At 35.8% G+C, this 24,401-nt stretch overlaps 1 protein-coding gene across 1 annotated transcript in view; it reads left to right on the top strand.

Annotated features, from left to right (window-relative positions):
• Cngb3 (cyclic nucleotide gated channel beta 3) overlaps positions 1–24,401 on the top strand; it is a 124,189-nt gene that overhangs the window by 35,029 nt on the left and 64,759 nt on the right. Inside the window, exons 4-7 of the mRNA XM_005381981.2 lie at positions 15,532–15,663; positions 16,933–17,085; positions 17,939–18,147; positions 24,205–24,255. Of these exons, the coding sequence (XP_005382038.1) occupies positions 15,532–15,663; positions 16,933–17,085; positions 17,939–18,147; positions 24,205–24,255 (545 nt within the window). The remainder of the gene's footprint in view (positions 1–15,531; positions 15,664–16,932; positions 17,086–17,938; positions 18,148–24,204; positions 24,256–24,401) is intronic.

The raw sequence follows: 24,401 nt of genomic DNA, 5'->3' as shown, positions 1-24,401 counted from the left end.
AATCACATATATATATTGCCAAAATGTAGTAGCTGTAGTATTCTACACTTCATCCAGCAATGCCAAAGTGATCCAGATTCTTCACAGACTTGTCAGTATTTGGCATTGATACTATGTTTTATTTTAGCCAATCGGAAGAGCCTGTAGTGATATGTCATTGTTCTTTTAATCTGAGTTTCCTAATAGCTAATGATGCTGAATATCCTTTCATGTGCTTATTTGCCATCTGTGTACCTTCTTATGTGAAGTATCTGTTCATGCATTTTACTCCCTTTATGATGAGATTATTGTATTTTATTTTATTTGACTGTTGAATTTTGAAAATTCTTTAATGCCTTCTAGATACTTGTCAGATATGTAGTTTGCAAATGTTTTCTCCAAGTCTGAAGTTTGTCTTTTATCCTCTTAATAGAATCTTTCACAAAGCCAGTAAGTCTGTGATCCATTTTAAGTTAATTTGTGTATGAAATATGAGATTTCAGTTGGAATTCACTCTTTTGCCTATGAAAGTCCAATTGCACCAGCACTTTTTTGAAAAGACTATCTTTCCTTCTTTGAATTATTTTTGTAAAAAAAATCAGTTGGTGGCTTTTTAATGGTGGCATAAATGTCCTGCAGGTCCATCCTCAGCAGAAGATAACTGACAACAATCAAGACTAAGGCAGTGACCCAGCTGGTACAGATTTCTTCACAAAATATAATTACTAACTGAAAAAAGATTAGTACCAGCCTCCAACATCTTAAGGAAAGTTTCATTACAGAACCAGCCTATCATTGCAGTTCACTCCATAAGTTTCAGCAGTTATCAGAAATTAATTTCATTTTGCTCTTTATTAACCTACTTCCAGTGAAAGTTAAACACTTCATCTTTTCATTTAATAGTCATGCCCAGCCACCTTTTTCAAAATGTGTAGTCTGAGTCTTGCGGTTCATATAAGCGCCTTTTCTCTTACAGTGAGTTCTTTATTTATTTAGATTTATTTATCTTCTTTATTTAGAATAAGGGAAAGATGCGGCCATTAGTTTGGTACTCACAGTATCCCTTCAATATATGTGCTGCTCTGTCCCTTACTTCAATATCAAACTGAATATTCCTTCTGCATTTTTGTCTTTATTAGGTGCTGCTGTTTACCTGACGTATAACTGACATCTCTCTATGTTTTCATAGAAACAAAGCTGTGCAAGTATTTTCCTGCCAAGGAAGTATCCAATATACTTCTATTTGCTATTCACTCAAATGTAAAGAAAATCCAACACAAGAACTTTTCCCAGCCTCACATTTACCCTCCTAATTTCTAGATGGTCACGGGCCGGCAGCTGGTTCTCCAAGGCTCCATAGCCACACACAGGCTACCAAAGTTTAAACTTTTCTCCTGCCACCCCGTACCCCAATGTGCAAAATCATGAGCTCGTCCACGTGTCTGACTATAAGCATCCCTGCTGTGATTTCCGTCAGCGCCATTTCTGGCTTCTTTGAGACTCCCGTGCAAGCTGGATTCATTGATGCAGGCACTCTTGGTTTCCCCCTTTCTACAAATCAACTTCATCTGCATGTAGAGTATTGAATTGCTCTGAGTGGAACACATCCCTGCTGGCCCTCTCCATACACAGGCCTGTGAATGAAGCAGGTTTCTGCATCTTGAACTCCTGCTTCCATCTCCAGACCCCAGCCATCTACGCTACTGTCAAGGAAAAGGCAAATCTACCTCTAGCTACTATCTGGTTGGGGCAGTTGAAGTAGTTCCACACTCCTACTCAAATCTGCCTAGCCTCTATCCCCTGTCTCTCTCCAATTTATTCATAATGGAATAAGGAGGGTCAGAGTGCAGTATATCCGTTCACAGTGTTTTAGGTGTGATTAGAATTACTGTGCCTTTTTGTTCTTGTGATAGGGGATTGAACCCAGTGCCTCGCCACATACTAGGCAAGTACTGTATTCTACCACTAAGCTACATAACCAGCCCTTTTTATTTTTGAGGTTGAGACAGGGACTTGCTAAGTTGTCCTGGCTGACCTTGAACTTACAAACCTCTTGCATCAGCCTCCTGAGTAGCTGCAATTACAGGTGTGTACCACCATGTCCACCCTATAATTACTGTACCTTACCTAGTGGCACAAAACCGTGCCTCACTTTTTCAGTAGGTTTTTCCCCTCCCATATAATAAGTCCATCTGCACATGGATTAGTGGTTAAAGCAGGTACTCACTGAAGATGGATAGTTTTGGTGAGTATATCCACAGCCTCACATACAAATATAGCACATCCCTCTTCCTCATGCAAGAGTTTCCCAGTATGGCTTTTCCCAGAGGTCTTCATTTACACTGACAAAAATTCCAACATATTCCTCTGCATCATTCTCTTTTTAGGCCTTTTAATTTTTTAATTATTTTCTTGGTGTCAAAGAAGAAGACCACCATTTAATAGCTGACACAAAAACTGAATTTGCTGCATGCTGAGCAAGAGAGCTGTGCTTGAAAGCTATTCTCCCTGAGCAAAGTAGGGATGATCTTATACAGGATGTTGGCAGCATGAACTTCAAGGAAAATTCATTCATTCTTACAAATTAGAGCAACTGTTTCATTAGCTTTAGTACCCAATATTGTCAGTGAGAAATCTGAAACAGAGCTAATTTTGTTTGTGAGTGTATTGTTCCTTTCAACCTCTGGGAGATTTTAGGATTTTTATCTTTACTTTTAGTGTTCTGAAATTGATGACAATGTACTGGTTTAGAATGTCTCTTATCACCTCTATCACCTCGTTTAATCTGGAAACTTGTGCAATTTTCAACACTGAATAACATTTTCTGTGATGTCTTTGACTAATTTATCTGTTTATGTTCCTATATTCTGTCCTTTGGGAACTTAGAAAAGTATTAGGACTTCCAGATCTATTTTCTATGCCTTTCTTACCATTTTCTCATCTTTCCTTTCTTATCTTTTCTAACATACTTTACACCTATTGTCTTTCTGTGCTTTTTGCAGATAGAACTCTTCAGCTCACTAATTCTCTCTTTAGCTGTGTCCACTCTGCAAATTAACTAATCCCATATTTTGTTTTGTTTTTATTATTGTTTTATATTTCATTTCTCAAGTAGACAAATTTTCTATCTCCAAATATCAGTTGATTATCTTCTATAATAATCAATCCCAATTCATGTAAAGCACATCTTATCTTATATATATGAGGATATTTTTCTTTCTTAAAATTATTGTCCATTTGGTTAATTTTATTTCCTTGGGTAGTAGTTTTTCTTCATTTTCTTTATTGGTTTTCACAGTATTGAAAATTTTGGCTTATATAATCAGCTTTGAAATTGAAATTCCCCATAACTTGTACAGATCAGCAGAATACAAGAGACTGTACTTGGAGGTTGAGGATCTTATGAACATTGTTAAGAACTATTGGCACATGATAATAATAAAAACAAACTGACTTAAATTTTTTAGGGGGCTTTAATTCCCTATGAGCCATGGCCCCTATTTATTGCATATACTTGGAAAAGATCGTTCTCACAGAAACCCTTCCTACTCAGTCTCTCTACCTCACACCACTACCTAGTATGCTTTTGCTGTAGATGTTGTTCTATTCATTGTATTCTTTCTACAGTGGTTGTGAGACAAAACATTGCCAAGAGGCATTTAACAGTAACTCATTGTCTGGATATTCAGTCCTCCATTTTTTCTGATTTCTAACTTTTACATGAGATAAAATTCTGCCTCTCCCAACAAAATCCTTTTTTCACTCCCTAGAGGCAGTTGTCTAGGGTTCCAGCCACTCCTTAGGAGTTTGGAGGGAAGAAGGGCAACCCACTTTACAACCCTGAGTGTGGTTGGCCATGGTCCCTTCTGGCCCCTGTCTCCACTCCCTCTGGGGGAGAATACTCCCAGGGACCCCTCCATTTGCACCAAACCTCTCTGGTAAGTGTATTTAGTAGTGAATTTCTTTAGTGATAACAACAAAAAACATGCTTCTGAGCACTTCACAATGTGTAAGCATTAAATGAGTTAATACATAGCAATACGCTTTCTATCAGAAATTTCTCAGATTTCCTGGTTCCCTTGTAAAAACGTTTCATTTTCCAGTATTGCAGATTTTTAAAAAATATCTCTACTTTCATTTCTAGGGATTTACAACATCCAGTCTGTTGCCTTGATCTAATTTTCTATTTGCTTTTAAAAATAACTTTATCACTTTTTTTTTGTTGTTTGTTTTTTTCTGGTACCAGAAAGCAAACTCATGACCTTACACTTGCCAGGCAGGTACTGGGCCACTGAGCTAAATCCCCAGCCCCTTATCACTTGTATACATACATGTGTATTCATCTGTATCGATCTGCTGTTGCTGCCATAAAAAGGTGCTATTAGGACTGATTTTTGGTGAGGTTTTTGTCCTAGCTTCTAAATGGCTACTTTCTTGCTGTAGTTTCAAATGTTTTGCTCTGCATGAGCATGTGTGTGTGCATGTGCGTGTGCTTGTGCATGTGCGTGTGTGTGTGTGTGTGTGTGTGTGTAGAGAGAGAATGATACCCTCTGGTATCTCTCTTCTTATAGCATCATCAATCCTGACATATTAAGACCCAACCTTTATGGCCTCATTTAACCACCTAAAAGCCCTGTATCCAAATACAGTCACTTTAAGGGTAAGCATATGATTTGGGGAGGCACACAATCTGGTCATAATATATTCTAATAGAATAGGCTTTAGGTAAAAAGTACATCAAGTTACTTAGAACAAGAAAGTAAGAAGAAATGTAAAAGCATAGGAAAGAGAGGAATATTCGGAGTGAATACTGAGTGTGTTATCTTTCCTGATTCAAAGTAAGTATACAATGAGTATCTCTTGAATAAATGTATGAGACTCTCAAAGTGTACCTCAGAACTTCCCAAAGAGAACAATCTTCAGGAATACTTGTGAATATAAGTCGGGCCTTTCAGGATGCCACTATACAAGAGAAATGGTAGAAACATAATCTTTCTATTTACTGTTTACTCACTCAAAGGAGAAAGAAAAACATCTGAAACCACTAGGGAATTTTAAATTTTTACTGAAATAAAAGTATTGGTGCTACAATTATTTTATGTTTATATTTCTGTGTTCATTCTCTTTTTAATCAAGTAAAAATTTTGGTAGAGTTCCTGTTCCATATGTGTGTCGATGTGTATGCATATACATAGATTTTTGCTTTTGCAAACTTTACTAGATTCACCTTAATTTTTAATTAGGAATTAATTCATTTTATAATGACAATTTTTCAAAAATATAATTTGATTAAAGTTCTTTTACATCAGGTATTTCTTCTTCTCTCCATAGTATATAAGAATTAAACAAAGAGTATTTTATTAAAATTTTAGAATCTTTTTGGAGAGGAAGATTCATATGAGTCTTAGGGATTTAAATTCACAATTTATGTGGCAATATTTTTATAACTCTTTTGGCTATGTTAGTAGTTATCTAACTTTTAATATGGTTAGGTGCCACTGTATTTTTCACCCGCTAGAACACTAATCACTTAACAATAAAAGTAAACATCATGGACGTAAGGCCCAGCACTTACAGATTAATAGAGGAAAACCCCTAAGGAGCAGACTGATAACATGGGATGACGAAATCAGCTTTGTAGCAGTAATGCACTGCAGTGTGTTGCAAACACATCAAAACTAATTCAGGTTAGAAAATTGTGCATTATAATATCCATATGTATATTACCATATATGCAAACTAATGTGTACTAACAATACCATATGTTTAAGTGTAACTTGATAAACATTTAAAATCTTTGTAGCATTTAGGGGTGAGTGTGAGAAGGGATTGGTTGAGTTTACTCATAAAAACGTCTTAAAATTTTGTAGGCTACATGGTAGATGGTCAAATACTTGAATAAAAATCTGAATTTTGTGTTATTTTCAATTTTTTTATTCATAAAGTTATACCTCTAAAAATTTCCCCTATCCAAAGCAGATTTTTTTTCTGCAGATATGTTTTGAGAGTAATGCTCTGAATTTTTCACTAATTATTACCTACACACAGAAAAGAAAAAAAAAAAAAGACCAGCTCCTTCCTCTCCAAAAAGATTCCCAAATTTTAATAAAATACTCCTTATTTAATTCTTCTATATCATGGAAGAAAGCAGAAATACCTGATATAAAAGGACTTTAGTCAAATTATATTTTTGATATAATAAATTGTCATTAGAAAATGAATTAATTCCTAACTAAAAATTAAAGAGAATCTAGTAAAGTTTGCAAATGTAAAAACTATTAAAGATTTTATTAGAGGACATAAAGACTGCTTCTAAATGATTTTAGAAAATAATGACTAGACATGCAAAATAGTATTTAGATTAAAACTCAGTTATATACCCTTTTTACAAACTAGTTAAGGATGTGAAGAAAGTGGCAGAATTTGGTAAAATTGTGCATTTTCCTAACCAATTTTCTTAAGATTACCAATGAAATCTTACTTGATAGAATTAAAGTCTTCTTACCCTCATCCTACTCACTTCATGTGCAGCATGAGACACACTGACCTCCTTTTCCAAAGGCTAACCTCCTCTGATTTTGTGACATTTTCTCTCTTAGATCTGCCTTTCTAATTGCCACTTCTCAGTTCCATTTTCTTAGTGCTGCTCCTTAAACTTCAGCGAATTCCAAGGTTGTGAGCTCCCACCCTTATCTTGTTTTATGCAGGCTTTTACCAGTAATCTCATCCACTGAATAGTTTCCGTCCTGCCCTCCAGGCTGCTGATTCCTTGATCGCCGTCTCCAGTTCAGTCCTACCTTCTCATTTCCAGACCCAAACGCTCAATCGCCTACTGCACTGAATTTAAAAGATCTTGATTCTTAATTCAAACCTCAAGTTTAACACACACCGAACTAAATGGATTTATATTTCTATCACAATTCCAACTTTCCCATGTGGTATCACAATTATCCATACTCCTAACTCAATAAGTTTTCTAGGACTGCCGTAACAAATTACCATAAACTAGGTGGCTAAAGATAACAGAAATTTATTTTCATGGTTCTGGAGGCTAAGCCCAGAATCAAGATCTCAGCAAGGTTGGTCCTCCAGGAGGCACGGAGGAAGACCCTATCACGTGCCTATCTTCTAGCTTCTGACGGTACCTGGCAATCAGTTTAGCTGGTAGGTGCAGCACTCGTGTAGTCACATGATGTTCTCCCTCTATGTTTTCACTGTTTTCTCACATGGATTTCTTATGAGGACTCCAGTTATTAGGTTAAGGGCTCACCTGGCTCCAATATAAATTTCAACTCAAATACAGATGTTCTTCAATGTACAAGATTATATTCCAATAGGACCCACATTAAATTGAAAGTATCATACATTGAAAATTAATTTAACCTACCCAGCCTACCAAACAGAGTGGCTTAGCAACCCAGTGCACTGGGGAGTACGTGCTGTTTACCTGCGCAATGGCATGGATGGCTGGTTCATTGCTGCTACCTGGAACCCCAAGAGAGTCATTCTGCCGATCACTGGCCCAAGAACAGACCAAAACTCAAAGCTTAATGTATGATTTCTACTGACTTCTTACCACTTCTGCCCCATCATAAAGTCAAGAACTTATAAAATGAATAATCATAAGCCAGGAACAATTTGTAACTGCATCAGTCAAGATCTTATTTCTAAATAAGAGCATATTTTGAGATTCCAGGCAAACATGAATTTTAGCAGACGCTATTCAGAGCAGTACATTGACCAAACTTGAAGTTTCACATTTTATGCTAACTCACATAATTTCAGTTGTCTTTCTCCCCTCTTCAAGTCATACTTCCTCTTCACTGTTAATGATCTTTCTTTTTCTAATTATTTTTCTAAAACAGAGCTAAGAATACAACTCTTCTGCTCACAGAAGATCATTCCACGATCATTCTATGCTTCTGTTTCAATTCATCTTTTGAGACAAATTACAGATGATTCGGGATTCTATTTTGAAGTGTTTAACCCTTTGTTACACTCCACAAGGCTGCAACGAACACGCCTTTACTCAGCTTGTTAAGCTTTGCCTTCAGCATCTACCCTTTATTTAGTGAGCACACAATTCCTCCCCTTTTTTCCAGTACTGTAATCAAACCCAGGGCCATATGGATGTTAGGGAAGTGCTCTGCCGCTAAGCTCCCCCCTGCCCAACCTGCCATTTATCATTGCAAGTCTAACACAAATACCATGCCCTCTGTAAACTCACCCCTGACTACCGCCTACCCATTTTATCATTCCCATCAAAAGCAGTCATTTTAAAGATGTGGTATCATGAGGTAACATCATTCTGCTGTTAAAGAAAAGGATGCATCCTGTCGATTGTGGCAACATGGATAGAACTGGAAAACATTACATAACCTTAATGTAATGTAATTACAGAAAGTCAGGCACAGAACTAAGCCAGACAAGGAAATACAAATAGCACATGTCCTAATTCATATGTGGAAACTAAAAAAGTTGAACTGATAGAAATAAAGAAGAGAAGCTAGAAGCTAGAAAGGTAATGGAGAGGAAGAATAGGAAAAGATTTGATAATGGGTCCAAAAATATAGTTAGGTATGAGAAATAAGCAATAGCATACTATACATTAGTAGCATGATTACAGTTACAGTAACTTACTATGTGGTTTATAAAGACCAAGAATGAAGGAGCTTGAAGTTACCCAACACACAGAAATAAGAAATGATGCTTAAAGAGATGAAAATGCTAATTATCTTGATTTGATCCTTATATAGTATAAATATGTATGGATTTATTTCAGTGTGCCCCATAAAACAATTATTACATATTAATGCACAATAAAAAAAGAAATAAGCTGAGCATGGTGGCACACACTTATAATCCCCACACTTGGAAGGTTGGAGCAGGAGAATTGTGAGTTCAAGCTCTACCTAGGCTACCTATGAATAAATAAGTAAATAATAAAAAGAAATTCATAAAATATTTTTCAAAGTTAGTCATTCTCTCATATTATGCTAAAGAAGCAAATCAAAATACAAAAACTATTATTTCTGGAGTACATGAAAACTTTCTAAGAGTTCTAATATACATAGACAATATTTTAAAATTTCAAGATCGATATCATATGTGTATACACTTTCTTAAAACTATTATTCTGTCAGAGGTGGTGACACACATCTGTAATCTCATCACTCTGAGAAGCTAGCACAGGAGGATCACAAGTTTGTGCACACCTGGGCAACTTTGCAATTTAGCAAGACTGTATCTCAAAATAAAAAAAAAATTTTTAAAGTCTGGAGATGTATCTCAGTGCACAGCCCCTGGGTTTAATCCCCAAGACAAAGATAGATGGATAGATAGATACATAGATAGATAGATAGATAGATAGATACATAGATAGATAGATACATAGATACATAGATAGATAGATAGATAGATAGATAGATAGATAGATATTACCTGATATTCCTGAGTACAGCTATAAACCACAAGCTTTCTTTCTATCTGTCCTTTCAGGGTATCAGGGTAGTCTTTTTCCCACTTTACAAAAAAAAAAAAAAAAGGCCTGCTTCTCCCAGGTCTTTCTATGATTCAGTAGCCCAGGGAGCAAAAACTTCTGTGCATCCAAAGACATATAATTTCCTACATAATTTTTACATAGTTATTTTAATTATACCTCTGATAGAATTTAAAGAAGTAAAGAATACTACCATAATTCTACTTTTCATCAATTTTAATGAGTTCTCTCTATATCTTTATGTTTAAAGTCACAAATTTTATTTTAACATAGCTAATTCTTTATTATTCCATGGAGATTTCTAAATCAAATTTAGAAATCTCCCAAATCTCTTATTTTTCAATGAGATGATCCAATAAGATTTTCCTCCAAAGTTAAACACTTATCTTTCCAAATATTTTTCCAAATTGTTTATTGAAATTTTTAAAATATTTTTGCTGCTTACCAAATCTTTCATTATGTAATTATGAGAAATAAATCTTCTTAAAAACATATAATAAAACATATATACTGTAAATATAAGTACAATACAAATAAAGCCCAAATAAAACAGTTACAAAAGGGATATTTATTGGTTTCCTCTTCTGTTCCCATTTGGTTCTTTATTTTAGGAAATATGTATTTCCTCATCTCTATTAGTCTTTTTGTGTTCAGTTACCAAATTACTAAAGAAAAATTCATTCATAGTTTCTATATGTATATAGGCAGGAGGAGATAGGAAAAGGTCACTCTAGCAAAGAAGCCAAAAAAAGAAGATGATGGAATAACACTGATAAATTAACACAAAAATAAAAAGGTTTAATAATTGAAATATAGATATGTATTTGAAATGGTAACATGCTTTCTAATATTAGTTCTATCACTTTAACCATGAGACATATTAATACAAACTGGTATGAATAAGTAGCAATTAACTGGTTAATTACAGCTTATAGCTCATTCAGAAAAAGAAAAAATTGTTCCTCTTAGGTCTTATGACTTGAATCAGACATTTTGACTGTTTGAATACTTGACTTTATAGTTAATGATCCACCAACCTTCAACTTTGCCTTTTATAGATTTTTTAAAGCACTGAGGCATATCAAGTAAGGTCGAACAAAAGGTTAGAACTAGCAGGTTTATTCAATAAGCAATAATTAAAAATCTACTTTTCCTAGGTCTTGTGGAGGACAAAGAAAACCTATAATCCTGAACTTGAAAACTTCAGTCTCTGATGATGTCATCCACCTGATCCAAGCATCCCTTGTGAGCTGAGGACCACTAAGTTCTTGTCCCCAGAACTGATTTTAAATTGCCCTTCTCCTCAGTGAAACAAAGACCTACCACACAGAGCCCTACAAGGCCTTGACCTGGACCTACACCCAAAGAACTCATTTTTTTCCTATGTGCCCACTACACATAAACATCTGCTTTCTGGCTCCTGATTTATGTTAATGTCTCCTTCGTGAATCTGATCCTTCCTAGTGAAAGCTTACAAGTCATTCCTCATCTTTTTAGTCACCCAAACCTCCACAAGATTCACTGCATCCTATGATTTCTGCTTCTTAATATTTCCTCAATCACTCTTTTCTCCTAATCACCTTGATTCAGATCTAACCTAGTAGAGTAACTTTTGCTCCATCTCCATGCGTTAATGCTGCCCCTCTTCAGCCCCTTCCCCCACTGTTGTCGCTTCTCTAAATACAAACCTTCCCGCCCACACTCCTCATTTGCTTCATCATCTACCCTGGCTCCTCTCTGGAGCCCAACATCCTCACTCCTAAGTGAATTATACAGGACCATCTAACTTTGCTTACTCCTCTGGCCTTTTCAGGCCCAACCAGTCTTGCCACCTGGCCTCTTACACACACATACACACACACACACACACACACACACTGTTTGAATCAAAATGTTTGTTGATTATGTTACATCCTTTCAGATCCCCAGACACATTGCTAGCAAGGCTTAAAAGTTTGGGCTATCACTTCTCCATCAAAGTTATGTCACTCCCTTAAGATTTAGTAGACTTCCTCATGCTACGTTCAATGTGACCATAGTACATTGTTTGTATCCTTATTATTTAATGTTAGCTATTAACTTATATCTTCATTAATCTATGAAAATCTGTGGGACCAATCTCTAAATCATCTATATTTGCTGTGTATAAAGTATATATTTAATAACTGCTTGATGAATGAATATACTTCTAAGTATACTAAATTTTTAATAATCAATAAATACATTTAAACATCATATGATACTTTACAAATAGAAACAATTTTTATGTTTCTATGTATTCATTCAGAAATAAGCTTAAAATAATAAGATGTATGAAAAAGAATAAGTGAGAAGAAAGTTATGATAATATTTTTAATTAATTAAGTTTATTGGTACATTTTAGATATACATAATGATCACATTCATCTTCAGGAATTTTTACCTGTACACAATATATTTTTACTCTACAGTTTTCCCATTCCCTTACCCTCCCTTCGACCCCCTTCCCCTTTTAGTTACAAAAGCTTTGCTTCTATTTTGGTTCTCTTCTCATATAATTTTCTTTTCCCTTTTTTCCTTTCCCCCTCCCCCTCCCTAGTTCTCTTTCCCATTTGAACATTTTCTTCCTATTTCATAATATCTATTCTAAATTTCTTCCTTACTTACACTTTTGCTTTCTCATACTAGAAAAACAGTGTGGTATTTACACATGTGTTTGATTTCTTTCAATTAAGAGTGTGATCTCAAGGTGCATCCATTTACTTAGAAATATCTCAAATTTATCCTTCTTTATCACTGGGTAGTACTCCACTGTGTGTAAAAACCACATTTTATTTACCCATTCATCAGTTGATGGGCATTTTGGCTGTTTCCAAGATTTAGTTATTATAAACTGTGCCACTATAAACGTGCATATATCACTGTGAATAATGCTTTTAATTCTTTTGAGAAGATAACAAGGAGGGGACTAGCTGGGTCAAATGGAACCTCTAGTTTTAGTTTTTTGAGGAATCTCCACCTTGATTTTCAGCTGTTCATCGAGCACCAGTCTATACTCTCACCAATAATGGAGAAGGGTTCCTTTTGCCACACAGCCCCTAGCATTTGTTATTGGTTGATTTTCTGATGATAGCCATCCTTTCTAGAATGAAGTGGAATCTCAGCATTATTTTAATTTGCATCTCTTGAATGACCAGTATTGTTGAACATTTTTCATATATTTACCTGCCATTTCTACTTCTTCATCTGAGAAGTATCTATCCATTTCAGATTTAGATTGGTCTTTAACTTTATGATTTTTTTCAGTCCACTTACATCCTAGATATTAGTTCTTCATCTGGAACAGCTAGCAAAAATTTTTTCCCACTTTGTGGGCTACCTCTTCATTCTGTTAATGATTTCTTTTGCTGTGAAAAAGCTTTTTAATAAAATGAGATCTCAGTTGTTGATTCTTTGTAATATTTCCCAAGCATTCAAGATTTTGTTCATAAAGTCTTTGCCTACACCTATGTCTTTAAGAGTTCTACATTTTGTCTCTTCCAGTAAATTTAGTGTTTCTGTTTTAATATTTAGATCTTTGATCCATTTTGATTTTAATCTAGTGCATATTGAAAGACGTGGGTCTAGTTTTAGTCTTCAGCATATGGAAAGCCAATTTTGACAGCACGATTTATTAAACAGGCTATATCTTTCTTCCCAATCTCCCTAATAAGCATAGATGCAAAAAAAGTTCAATAAGATACTGAGAAAAAGAATTCAGCAAATCATCAATAAGATTATACACCATGACCAAGTAGGATTCATCCCAGGGAGGGAGGGATGGTTCAACATAAATCAATGCATGTAAAACACCAAATCAACAGAGCCAAGGAGAAAAAATCATGGTCATCACAAGAGACACAGAAAAAGCATTTGACAAAGTCTAATACCCATTCATGATTCAAATCCTTCAGAATATTGGAAAAGAAACCCTTTATCTCAGTCTGATAAAAGCCGTCTATAACAACCAGCAGCCAGCATCACACTAAATGGACTAAAACTGAAAGTTTTACTCTAAAATCAGGAACACAAGGGTGGCCACTATCACCACTGTGAGTCAATATAGTTCTAGAAACATTAGCTAGAGCTATTAGACAAGAGAAATAAGTAAAAGGAATAAAGACAGGAAAGGAAGAAATTAAATTATCATTACTTGCAGATGACATGATACTCTACATGGAAGACCCCAAAAACTCCACTAAAATATTTCTAGATTTAATAACCAAATTCAGTTGCATAGCTGGATACAAAGCCAACACTCAAAAATCAATAGCATTCCTGTATAAAAATAATAAATTCACTAAGAAAGAAATTAGGGGAAACACATCTTTCACAATAGCATCAAAAAAATGAAATAATAATCAATCTAACAAAGGAAATAAAGGATCTTTATATTGAAAACTACAATACTCTGAAAAAGGAATCAAAGCAGATATCAGAAAATGGAAACTATCCCTTGCTCTGGAGTAGGAAGAATGAGCACAGTGAAAATGGCCACACTCCCAAAACTGTTACACAGATTTAATGCAATCCCAATCAAAATACCAATAGACACCTCGCAGAATTAAAGAATACAATCTTAAAATTTATTTGGAACCAGAAGAGACCTAGAACAGCAAAAAGGTAAGACAAGAGGCATTACAATCCCTGACTTGAAATTATACTACAAAGCTACTGTGATAAAAACAGCATGGTACTGGCTAAAAAAAAAAAAAACAGATCCAGTGATCAACAGAACAGATTAGAAGATGAAGAAACAACCCCAAACACATTCAGTCACCTTATCTATGATAATTCTTATCAGAAAAAAATTACTCTGTGTTTATGGACCTAGTGTCCACCTAGTTTTGCATTGTCTTAGATGGATCTAACTTTCTTTCATTATAGCTCAGTCTTCACTATTCTTAAAAGGGCTTACAAATGTGACTAAAGGAAAAATCTTTGGTGCTGAGACTGAACCTTTGACCTTCTAAAGAGGTATAAATTATGACAGTAAGAATAGAAAAAAGAAAAATATCAATAGTCTAGTGATCTGTAAACAGTTATATGTGATACATTCAAGGACCAGGAAGGGAACAGGTTCACCAATAGGGGCTTAAACTACAGTGCTCTTTATTGAAATCTACAGGTCACTCAGTTCCATTGTGAATCCCATGGAAGTGAGGCAGAGGAGTGGAAAGGGAATTAATTCATGATTGTGAGGAAATGAAAATGGAAGTAGTCTATATGAGCCCTTGTAGACCCATGCTCAAACATCAGAAGGAAGAAAGACAGTGAGAACTCTAGGGGAAGAAAATTCAGATCTTTATGAAATAAACAAGTTTATACCTTATACTCTGAACTGGTCTATTTGTATGCTTTCTCACAAGGAAAATTCATTAAAGCACACCTGTCATTTTCTATTACTGTGTAAACCACAAATTCAGTGGTTTAAATAGGCTCTTATTTACTATCTCACATTTGCATACATCAGAAATCTAGGTGGGTTTAGCTGGGTTCTCTGCCCAAAATTGCACAAGGTTGAAATCAAGGTGCCAGCCAGGATAGGCTTTCATCTGTAGGTTCTGGAGAGGGATTTACTTTGCAAACTAATTCAGATTGTTAGCAAAAATCAGTTCCTGGGGTATGTGGACTACAATCCTTATTTTCTTGCTATCAGCTAGCCAAGGAATGATCTCAGCCTGGTGAAAATGGCCTAAGGCCCTAACAGGCCAAGAGCTAATTGATAACAAGAAAACAGGGATCTCAGTCACACAACACTACAAACTTCTAGTAACACAATTTAATGACACAACCACAGCCCTCACAACAAATATTGTCAAGAATAATTATTTTTCAGTGACAAATCTATATTCTATCATAATATTTCCATTAATTTTAGTGTTTGAATTGTTCTCTGCAATTGCAAGAAGAGGGAGTTAATAATATTGACTATATAAAGAAGGTGAAAATAATCCATCCTTCCCCTATAGGTATCTCCTTATAGGCCCATCTCTACCTCCACTTTTCTTTTCCCTCCTTTAGCCCACTTGGAGTCCCTGTTATAAATGAGTATGCTGATGCTCAGCTCCACAACATGGTGAAAAGAATGCATCAGAGAACAGCCCTCTACAAGGAAAAGTTGATGGAGGGAGAAATGTCTTCACCCGAAGCCAGCCCACACACTGGTAAGAATTGTTGCCATGAAACACTGAGAAAAAGGGAATTATGAAGGGGCATGTATTTTACGAAGAGTTCATTTTGGGTCACCCCGTGGTAGACCTTCAGACGATGATTAGGTATAAACAGTTTATTTTGAGAGTGACCCAAGAAGGTGAAAGTGACAAGAGCAACACACAAGGGAGTTAAGACAAGGATGCATTAATAAGGGGGTCACAAAGGGGGGGGGGCACATGGGGCTTGATTTGTCAGAAAAATTGTGCAACTAAACCTAAGAATTACCTTAATAAAAAAGAATATAGCTGCTTGCTACTAGAACATGCTGTTATCTGCCCAGCATTTTACGCAACTTGTTCCAAAAAAACTCAGACAGAGAAACACAGGAAGCCCTTTACAGGTAACACTCATACCCAGGCTATATGTACAGACTGCCTGCAGGATCTTCCATAGCAAGTTATACTGTAGACAATAATTTTAAAAACCTATAATACACATGGTATAGATCATGAAAATACAAGAATACTACCTGAGTATCCAACAGAGCAAAAGACATCAAAAGGCAATTACATAAGGGGAGGAACAATTATCAACCTTTCAATAACTACAGATAGGCATTTATGAAAAACATTAAGAACAATAAGTAGAGCACAAAAGTTATATGTGCTCTGATCGCATCTATGTAAAGCGCATATGCATTAAAACAAGAGAAGAAAATTTAATTGTTTAATAACAGATAAATCCAAATCAAGTGGGCTAGATGAAGGTTTCCATACAGTTCTATATGAAGAAAGTTATGATTTCAAAATGAACTAGGTATTACATAATGGTTTATTTTTAAAGAGATGAGCCTTAGTAAATCATAGATTGAGAAAGATATATTGGTAAGAATATGTTGAGATTTATTTAGCCAGCACTTGAAGGATATATGTGAAGAATGTATTTTAATATAAAACTTAAACCTAGCAGGTGGCATACATTTGTTTTGTGGCACCTTGTTAATGAGTTTTATATTTGTGTATTTCTCAAGTTCCAGTGTTTTTATTACTTGAATATTTTAACATATGTCACCGTGTATATTTAAGGTGTGCAATATAATATTTTGATATATGTATCATGAAATAAATATCACTATTTTAAACATCAGAGTTTTGTTTCATCTCCGTGTATTGAGAAGGGAAAGATTTTCAGATGTGTGCCTCCATCAAATCTAAGCTTTTGGTCATTAAGCTAACTTATGCTAAGCTATTAAAAATGTTCCCTTTTTTTTTCCTTTAAAGCAAAGTCCATAACAGCACCATCAACACAAGAAAGCAATTCTAATCTAAAAGGAGAGCACTACTATGGCATATTGTGTTACCGGTTCCAAAAGTTGCCTCTGACAGAATACCTAAAGAGAATGAGACTTCCAAGAAGCATAGATTCACACACAGGTATGAGCAAAGGACATCCCATTAGGAGGACTGGCTTTCACCAAAAACCGTTGTGACCTGAAGTTACGGGTAGACTCTATCTTCCCTAGCCTATGTTCTGAATGTGTGGAAGGAGTGTAATTTAAACTATATAATCTGCAAAGTGTTGCTCTTCCTCTTGGTGAAGATAAGAGAGAAAATACCCCTGCCTATTTTTAAAAGGCACTCTAGGGCTTGTCCTACCCCTAATTACCTTTATAAAGAAGGCCCCCAGGCACTCGGCAATATGCCTACTGACAAGAAAAGAGTCGTTGTAAATGGCCCATCTTATTCCAGGCCTTCACATGCTAATTATTCTAATCAAACAAAGTCCCTCTCAGGGCCTCCCCTGGCAGAGGAAGGCAGTATGTGAAGGGACATGGACTCTGTAATGGTTTGGTTGTCTGCGCTCCCCACGAAGCGCTAGATGCCATCTGGGAGAGATGGCCTTCTCTCTCTGCCCTGGGCAAGCCTGCAGTTTAACTTCTGAGAACCTGGTACTGCAGCGAGGCCTCAGCAAGGTCCCCTAGAATTTTCTTAGGTCTCTACTTGCCTGAAACAAAATGGTGCTGTTACCCACTGGGACAGACTCAGTGTGGCCAGGAGCCAGGAAGGAAACTGTCCGCTCCTGCAGAGTTGATAATATCACTTTCTGTCCCTTAATAGCACACTGCCTCCCCCTCTGGAGGCAGAACTCTGTCGAATGTTTACTAGAGCCCCTTATTACAAACTGCCTATCTCCAAAGAGTATTGTCTGAACTTGCGATGCTAAGCAAGAGACTTCTTTCATGCTTGCTCCATGCCATTTGGATGACCGTTGTTGCTGTTTTTCCAGATCGACTCTATCTCCTGTGGCTCTTGCTTGTCACCACTGCTTATCACTGGAACTGCTGGCTGATACCACTGCGTGTGGTCTTTCCATACCAAACACCAGACAACACGCGCTACTGGCTTGTTACAGACATCATATGTGATATCATCTACCTTTGTGATATACTATTAATCCAGCCCAGACTCAGGTTCCTAAGAGGAGGAGAAATAATAGTAAGTGAGATTTGGAAAAATATACTGACAGATAAATAATATCTATTTGGACAATGAAAAATAAATTAACATCTTCTAATTTAATATTCAACTGGCTGTGAATAAATAGATCATCAATGACAGGAAACAGTATTGAGAAGAATAATGATGATAAAATAACAAAACCACTGAGCGCTCACCATATGCTGAAGAACACACATCCCCACATGCTTAACGTCCTCGTCTTTCAGATGGGAGTGTAGTAGTCCCTCCATGGTGTTGATAGGAAGTGTACACAAAGTGATGCATGTCCCCTGCCTACAGCTGTGTCTGCTGCACAGTGAGCATTAAATGTCACCAAACACTATGTTTTTCACTGATTTATGTATAATGTCTCGCTTTTCAGTGGCACTAAGAAAAAGACGCTGATAGTCCCAGCCAGAGGTCGATAAGTTGTGTTTGGAGGCAGTAGGTGACTTGCTCAAGGCACAAAGCTGGAAAGCGGCAGGGGCAGGATTCAAACCCAGGCCTTGCCTCCAAACTCAGGCTGGTTCAAGTCAGCGAGGCTTTCAAAATGTGTTAATACAAAAAGGTACAAAACTCATGCCAAGCCTGAAATGTCAAAAACATGCCCATATTTTAACTCAGTCATGTCTTTAAAATGTAGAAATTATTCTTCTAGTCATCAAGGCTCAGTCAGTGAAGCTGTTGTTTTCTATCACGTTAGTCTATCATGATATTTGTTAAATAGGACGGTATTATTTCATTCCTTACCGCTCACTCAGTCTTCTAAGGAGACAACCTGGTGTTGTGAGAAAACACTAAATTATAATTCCTTTAAAAAAAAACACAGACTATGGCTTGTATCATTATACAGTCAGCACTGCACACAGTTCAGGGAAGCTCTACGAAAGTCAACCAAAAGGTTTGACACCTAGACACTTCAGAAAAACCTCACTTAAGAAGTTAAGCAAGCATGAGCCTTTTAATCAGGGTTAATTCATTGTACTGCACAATACAGTGGCCACTAGGCACATATGTCTCTGCAAATCTAAATTTTAATTGTAATTAATTACAATTAAAATTCACACGTTTGTGCTCGCGTTGGCAGCACATATACTAAAATTAGAACGATACAGAGAAGATTAGCATGGCCCCTGCGCACGCAAATTCGTGAAGCGTTCCATATTTTTGGAATAGAATATACTTTCACAAATTTCTATACTGCGTTTTAAGAAAAGTAAGTAGGCACCTCCATAATCATGAAATCGCTGAGCTAGTGTTTGGAATTCTCCATATGAGCCAGTGAATGTAAGGAGATGTATGTATGTTGTTAGCGTTGTAAACAGGAACTCCGTGAGGCCTAAAGCCTAAGTCAACCAAAGAACCATAGTATATTCTACCTTTAACTTTTTGTAAACCATGTTTTATGGATAACTTCAGTTTTACCAAAAGGCTGATATATTTCAATATTTTGAAAACATCATATCAACTTTGAGTTGGCAGAGGTAACCTAACCAACTACCATTATGTTTGGTATTAAGAAATATACCTTTCAATAAAATTATTGAAATGCGAAAAAAAAAAAAAATTCACATGTTGCTGCATGGACTGTTCTGATGTCACACAAGCACGAACAGACTGACTGATTGTATTACAACTCGGGTTCATATGTTTTGGAGAAGAGATGTAGAGTCTTTTACATTCTGGATATTCTTCTTTGAATCTCTAGGACATTTTACATCATCAAAAAAAGGTGAAAGGAATAGCTTGAATCTTTTTTTTTTTTTTCTGGGTGGCATCCCCTACAGTCAAAATCTTTCCTTAGAAGAAATCCTAAAGGCAAAAGCCAAAGCTATAGGAAAAGCTACTTAAAATTTTCCTTGTGCAGACTGGAGCATTAGTTAACTCACCAGCGCTGTCCCCAGAGCTTGCTGGCAGCTTGATGAATGACCGTGATGGTGCACAAACAAGAAGCAAACAGCACCCAACAAAGCACTAATTTCAACCTCCATTAGACATACAGAGGGAGAGAAAATCAATGTTTGACAAATGGAAAATGACAAAATCAGTAAAGGGAGACTTTTATTTTCAATTTTCAAAAGAGGCCTTTACACACAATGGAGTATTAAAACCGAGAAAAATAACCAGTAAAAACACATTCAATGGGCTTTATTTAAGATGCATTATTGCAAGCTATAAATATAGAGCAGGAGCTAATTGATTTGTTTGTTCAAAAGAAGTTTAATTGTTTCTTTCATTTAGAGTAGGCAGTTCCAGCCTGCGAGACTTGATTACATTTTTGGTACAAAGTCTGTGCACACTGAGTCTCTAATCTAAAAGTCCCACTGCATTATCTATATCATATTTGGTGTACACTATCAAATTATTAATTCATTTATACAATAAACATTCATTAAATACCTACAGTGACCATGTAGGTATGCCTACCCACTGTATTTATCTGTTTCACAAGGTATATGGAAAATGGAAATGCAAGAGGTACTAACAGGCACAATAGGTGGAATCAGGGAGCTTTACAAGTTTGTCCACATTTATTTATAGTATCTTTCTTCTGAAAGTGGTGCTACACAGAGAAGAGAATTTTGAACCTAAAACCAACAAAAACGTCTCTTGTATATAATTGCCCTTACACACGGTAGAAATCAAATCAGAAATGGCGGTGGAAATTATCTACATATGAGACATCCCCACAATGCTTGGTAGCTAAACACATTAATGACAAGGCTCCCAGGAAACTTTCAACACCAGCTAGTGACATTGTCAGTTATTAAGCCTTCTGTTATAGTCCACTGCTTTCAGTACTTTGTCCTCACAAGTACTGTTTATCAACTGACCTGAAAAAAATTCACCACCTCGTCTGTACTGCATAGGCTTTACTCATATTTCTGTTGTTTAATTTTGCTAAATAAATACTAGGCTAATTATCACCTAGTAGAAACAAACAGATTAGGGTCAAATTTCACTTCTTAAATGTAGTGTAGAACTAAATTTATTCTTCCACTGTACACTTCCTTTTTCACACATCAGAGAAAATAATAGCTACCTTATAAATCATTTTGAATATTGGATAAAAGTGTGCACACATAGCTATGTAGAAGATGCACAGGAATGAACTGAATGAATGGATGTCCACAAACTTTTCTTTCTTGTCTCCTATTTATATGTGTAGTTCTCTTTCTGACTTGGCAGTAAATTTCTTCAAAGCACAGACAGTATTTGATTAATTTCCCTGTCTAACCTGAGAACCCATACACCCAGGATATATTTGTAGGAATGAATGCATGACAACATTGATTCAAGGATTTTCTTTCCTTACATAATTATTTAGTCTGCATTACACTTGAGGTAGATGGTATTCTTTTTGAACTACTTCTCCTATCTGTTCCATGTAGAATTACTGAATTGTTTGCCAGCCGAAGTGAATAATAAGTAAATATACTAACATCTGAATAGAGGTTCTTCAAAAACTGTTAAAAAAAGATTTAGCGCAATTAGCATATTCCCCCTAAAGTAACTCTCCCCTTAAGAAATGTTGCCTGAATAATAAGGAGGCTTAAAAGACAGACAGAGAACTAAGTACAGTGACATTTTAAAAATAAGTGCTTAATTGCCACCAGTAAGCACACTGATCCTCCTGAGGCTAGTGATGCCACATTTATTACTGTTTTAAAGAAAAGGGATTGTAAAATCACTAGATGGCACTTTCTCTTAATCTAACAAGGTTTTAGTTGCATTTACATTTATTCAATCATAGGATCACAGACAACTCTGAAAGCAAAGGGATAAAGGTGTTAAAAGCATTCTTCCCTGATGAAGGGAGGATGCAGTATTTTACCTTAACAAATTAATACTCAAAATGCGTCTCTCTATCACACATAAATATTGAAAAAGCTGATCACTTTCACTCAAGCTTAGAACATGACTTACAAAACATCAACTTAAACTTACTTTTGTCTACCTGTGACTTAGTAAACCATTTCGTTTTACAGTACAAATCATTAAGGACATCTTATATGTTTCCAAATGTATTTATGTAAAATTTAGTGTGTGAAGATGGGTAACAATTACTGACAAAAAAAGGGGGAGAGGAAGTAGAAATTGGGAAGTTGTCTAGCCGGTCTTTAATGTTACTCAACACTAGCTTCAAACTTCTGAACTTGAGCAGCATGGGTGGATAACTGTTAGACAATGCTGCTTCTATATGTTCACGGGCCAGCACTTTTATCAACTAGCTAAAAATATGTGACATTTCTTACATATAATTAAAACATATGAATGTAAACCTCATGTTAACTCTTTTAAGTCTGAATATTGTTATTATTAATCCTTCTCCAGTCATCAATCACATATAATGCATTTATTGAATACCAACTGTATGCTAGACATTAAGAACTGAGGAAACACAGGTCAAAGACAGGTATCTTACATAGCTCAAGTATAAAGGAAAGACAAATGAAAGGAAAACGGAATTTTATGTTGCAAATCTTGACAAATGTAAGCCCAGGGTGCTCTGAGGCTCAGAGCAAATCACGTGAATGAAAAGATACTCATTCCAAGTCCTGCTGGAGGGGGTGGAGTTATCTGCACGCTCTTCCCCCTGCAAAAACTGACACTCTGTCTGGGGACAGCATAGCCAAAGTGCCTACAGATTGTTAAGTGCTCTTACTTACAGAGATCATCTGCCTGTGGTTAAAAATGGATGGAGGAGAGCAAGACTTACGGCAGGTAGAACATTGCCAATGGGAGAGAATGAACACAAAATTATAGGAAGAAGAATCTGCAGAACTTGGTTGCTGGTTGAGAGAGCTGAGAGAGAGCAGTCTAGGATCACTAACCCATGTCGATGAGGATGCTTACAGGGTGCGCAGTCGCAGGAGTGGGGTCACATTTGGCTTAAAGGAATCAGAGAATGATGATTAATCCAGGCTAAGCACAAACAGCAAGAAAATGTTATAGGTAGAGATAGACACTCAGTAGGCTCAACATATATAGTGGTCTTTCAAATGACAAAAGTGGATAAGATTTCTCAGAAGTAAATATAGAGGAAAGAAGAAAATCAAATCATGGGGAGTGTCAACTTTTAAATGTCTAGCCCAAAAGTCCTAGAAGAATACCAAAAAGTTGGAATTTAAGAACTAAGGTGAACCCAGAGTGGCATTACTGATAGTTTCAAGGACAAAGTTGTTCTCTAAACTGTCAAATGCTACAAGAACTTTCACTCATTCCTTCCAACCTTTCATTCATTTCTTCACCCCTCAATATGTTTCAGACTCTTCAGTATATTCCAGGCACCAGCTAGGTACAGTTGCTAAGTGAAGTCAATCCTGTCTTCAGATAGATTACCTTTTAATCACATAGACTGATTTTAAACAAATGAGCTAATATATATATATATGTATCTGAATGTATATATATGTGTGTGTATATGTATATGAATATATAATGTATATATGTATATATTATATTATACATATATATTGTATATATAATATTGTACATATAATATTGTACATATAATATTGTACATATATACAATATATGTATAATATATAATATATACATATATTATATGTGTACAATATATGTATATATTATATATATACATATATATGTATAATGTATATGTGGGGGTGTATTTATATATATATACACACACACACACATTCTTTCACAGTTTGGTGAGGGCTGTATAGGATGCTGCGTACCAGAAAGGATCCCCTGAATGTGATAATTAGCAAGTTATTATTAGGCTTAGCACAGTTAATCTCATACAAGAGAAATGGGAAGAAGGGAGGTGTCAAAAACTGCCATGGTTTAAGAGTAAACCTGAGGGAGGATTGGGAGTAAAGCAAGGCAGATGACTATCTTAAGAATTTCAACTCTGACAGACAATGGGGCAAGGGAGGTACTTTGTTTCAAAGTATGAGAGGATGGAACATATTTACAGGCTGGGATTGGAAGGGTCCAGAAGAAGAAACAGCTATCAATACAAAGATAAGAATATAAAAATTCATGAAATTGGCTAAAGTTAATTGAAGCATAAATATATTTCAGGTGGACTCAAACGAGCTGAAGAGACACTACAGGAGTTCTACAAAATTTCAAGTGGGTGACTTTCAAATAATTTCAAAATTTTTCAAGTAATCTATTACCATCTCACTTCTATTAATAAACTATCTTCTTTTTTAACAAAAGTTCATAAAGATGAAGTTTTATTAAACAATGGGAGACCCGAAGTTTTTGATTCTGAG

The sequence above is a fragment of the Chinchilla lanigera genome, unplaced genomic scaffold (genome assembly GCF_000276665.1).
Source record: "Chinchilla lanigera isolate Chin_1 unplaced genomic scaffold, ChiLan1.0 scaffold00016, whole genome shotgun sequence".
NCBI classification, from domain to species: Eukaryota; Metazoa; Chordata; class Mammalia; order Rodentia; family Chinchillidae; genus Chinchilla; species Chinchilla lanigera.
This window is presented reverse-complemented; position numbering and strand designations above follow the sequence as displayed.